The 3,430-nt window shown below is 53.8% G+C and overlaps 1 protein-coding gene across 1 annotated transcript; it reads left to right on the plus strand.

Annotated features, from left to right (window-relative positions):
- The first annotated feature begins 15 nt into the window (after nucleotides 1–15).
- On the plus strand, nucleotides 16–2,290 carry LOC119314241. Its single transcript, XM_037588989.1, has 3 exons — nucleotides 16–287; nucleotides 504–643; nucleotides 1,599–2,290. Exons 1-3 carry the CDS (start codon nucleotides 39–41, stop codon nucleotides 2,137–2,139), a joined length of 930 nt encoding a protein of 309 aa, XP_037444886.1. The 5' UTR covers nucleotides 16–38; the 3' UTR covers nucleotides 2,140–2,290.
- Nucleotides 2,291–3,430: the final 1,140 nt, after the last annotated feature.

The raw sequence follows: 3,430 nt of genomic DNA on the forward strand, positions 1-3,430 counted from the left end.
CCATTGCCGTCGGCCTCGCCCCCCGTTTCCGCCCGCCCATGAGGATCCGGCGAAGGCCGCAGGCGCAGCAGCAGCAGGCGCTGCCGCCCTGCCCGCTGCCGCCGCAGCCCTCAGATCCGTTCACCGCGCCCCACCCACCGCCACCGCCGAACGCGGAGGAGCAACGCTCGGGGGACGAGGCCGAGCAGGGGAAGAAGAGGAGGATCCAGTCGGAGGTGGAGTTGCACCCGCACCCGCTCCGCCCGGACGCGGATCCCGGCCCGCCCGCATTGCCGTCAGGGCCGCAGGTACATTCGGTTACACTCGCCCGCGTGCATGCTCGGCCCCTCTCTCCCTCCCTCCCTGAATTCTCGTTCCAATCGTAGTACTAGTTTCGTTCCAACACTAGTAGTGGCCTGCCAATTACATTAATTCCTTTCGTTGCACCCGGATTAATTAGCTGGGGCGTCGTCGGACGCCCAGATCTGGCTGCCCTTCACTGAGTCGCTGTTTGTACCTGCCAGGGCGGCATCGCGGTGGTGGCGGGACGCATCAGCAGCGGCGACGACGACGCCGGCCCGCCTGTTCACGGTCACGGCCACGGCGGCGGTGCGCAACGTCAAGGGGCAGCCGCCGCAGATGGCCGCACCCGCACACACGAGAGGTACGTGACTCGCTGTGACGACGACGAACCAAAAGCGTCCCGTGTCAGTGCCACCGGCCTGCGCGGATCGGTTCGGTGGTGCGAGTCTCATGGCCGATGATACTATACTGGTTGCGGCAATGATGGATCGAGTAGAACCGGAAAGCATCCAAGGCCTCTTTCCCGTTTCATGGGCCTTGCTGGCCTCCCTGCTGTTTTACATGCAGCACTAGTGGGGGCAGTGCAATGCAGCGCCAGCTCGGCACATGACACGCACCACTCCACCCCATTTTAATACCACTGTCTCATCCTCCTTGGCGACGCGGCACACTGTCAGTACATGTTATATATACTCTATATCGTATTCTATTAGTATATATACAAGAAAAAAGAAGAAGCATACGGTAGTATTTCGGTGCACTCACTCATGACTCATGCACCCAGTTCGTCGTGCGATTACTTTTGTCCCCTTGCATGCCGACGTGCGAGGATCTCGACGATCATGGGCATACAGCCTGGTGGCTTTGTCCGCTTCCTCTCCTCCCCACCCATGCCCGCATTGTTGCGATCTGCACTCACTAGCCACCGTCCTCCCCTCCATGGGTGCAATGCGATGCGATGCGATGCACCCCATGTTCTTGGGGAGACATGCATGGGCCATGTACCTGTGGACGCACGTTACGATCTGTTCCGTCTCCTTGCACATGTATGTATACACCGCGCATGATTAATACTACTATCTTGTTGGCACTGGCCTGCATCGCATCACATGCTGGGTTACTTGGTAGTGGTTGCAACTGGGCTTCTCGTTGCATCTTTGATGGAACCGTTCAGACGATCGATGTGGGACTCCTGTACGTGTGTGTGCCACTGTAGCCAGTTTACCACCTACTCCTAGATGTTCGTTTCCGTCGGATATGTTAGTGTCATCAGCTTCGGGCCAATTTTTTTGCTAATCCTACATGTTGCAATGCAGCCTGGAGAATGGACACCGCAACGTGCCTGAGCGGCCGGTGATCGGTGCCGGAGAACGTCTCGTCGTCCCGACAATGCCAGTGCTGCCAGTGGACGTCAAGGAAGGGATCAAGATTGGCGGCGGCGGCGCCAAGAAGAGGCGGCGCGGCCCGCCGGTGCTGATGGAAGGGTCGCGGTGCAGCCGCGTCAACGGGCGCGGGTGGCGCTGCAGCCAGCCCACGCTGGTCGGCTACTCCCTCTGCGAGCACCACCTCGGCAAGGGCCGCGGGCAGCGGAGCGCGAGCCGCGCCGAGCCCGGCAGGAGCTGGACGAACGGCGCGGCCACGCTCGGCCGCACCGAGCCCAGCATCAGGAAGAAGGCCGCGCAGCCGTCCGTTCCCGTGGTCACCAACGGCCGCGCGGGCGCGCCCAAGCTCGGCCACACCGAGCCGACCAGCAGCAGGAAGAACGTCGACGCGCTGGCCGTGGTCGCCGCCGTGGCGCACGACGCCAGGGACCTGCCGAGCCTGCGCGCCGCACCTCTAGCGGCGGAAGTCGATTGATTGATCAATCGGCTGGTCTATCATGGAACAGTAGAAAGTATAAGAATTTTTTGATTTTCTGTTAGAAGGGTTGTGCATTGTGCATATCTTGCAGTTCATGGTGACTAGCTTCTCTGGTTGTGAGTTTCTCCTTGGTCTTTGTGATCATGCAGATCTTTCGTCGTGTAATTAATAGGATTGCAGATAATTAGTGATCACACATTCTGTGGTAGATTGATCAGTGCATCTCCGCTCGAGTGAAGTAATTTATTTTTCTTTGACAGCAATTGGTAATCTGACCCGGGGACAGCGCCTCATAGTGCACGAGTCTGTCTGAGACGTACACATGGGAACGTGCCGGTGTCATGATGCCATGCCGGTGCTTAGGTGCAACATATACGTTGTTAGGAACAAGCTTTTTTCTTAGGGTGTGGCTAGGCCTCAGTTGACTGAGTCAAGTGACAGAGTAGCACCATATAAGAAGAAAAAAGAAAAAGCTAAAAATAAAATTTTAAATGGATCTTCACGCAAGATCGAACGAATATAGGATCGACTGAGACATAACCAAGTCTAAAACAGTTTTTTAGGGAGTAACACGATTTTACTGACAGGATGCTCCAACAACTCGTTAACCAAATCAAGCCATCAACATAGGATCTGTGCATTTTCTAAACAAAGCATAGGATCCATACCAACGTGTGTACGCATACATATACGGGAGCTAAAAATGGAATCTATGGATAATGAAGGAGTGCTTCCCATAATGAAGGGTGTGTCTGTTAGATGCTTTTTGGATGCTAGTAGCAGCAGCATGTAGAGGTGATCCGGATGAGCTAGCAGATCTCGAATCTTTTTGCACCAATTCTGAAGTAAACGGTTCAATTCTAGCGTGACAATTTGTACATGATTCAAGTGAGCATTCAAAAGTTCAAAAAAGTGGCATTAAACATGGAGGGGGATATGGGAAAGTGCAAACCTACACGGGGGACATAGACATGATTCCAATTTTCTTTTAACCAAGCAAAAATCACATTCATCAAATTTTGACATAAAAATACAAAACTAGTCATATAGTGTAAAAAATAGGAGTAGACAAAAACACGACAATGTGCATTTGGTACAATAATATAACCATTGGAGCTGTGCAAGAACCATTAGATAGATTGTTACTGATTTTATGACTATTATTAAACAACCCACAAATGGGTAGAACTTTCCCACTTTTCCCATACAACCCAAAAACCTTGGACCGGCTTCCACTATCATTGTCATAACGAAACAACGTCCTGCCCCCCCTCCCGTCCCCCCCCCC

The sequence above is a fragment of the Triticum dicoccoides genome, chromosome 6A (assembly GCF_002162155.2).
Source record: "Triticum dicoccoides isolate Atlit2015 ecotype Zavitan chromosome 6A, WEW_v2.0, whole genome shotgun sequence".
Classification (NCBI taxonomy): Eukaryota; Viridiplantae; Streptophyta; class Magnoliopsida; order Poales; family Poaceae; genus Triticum; species Triticum dicoccoides.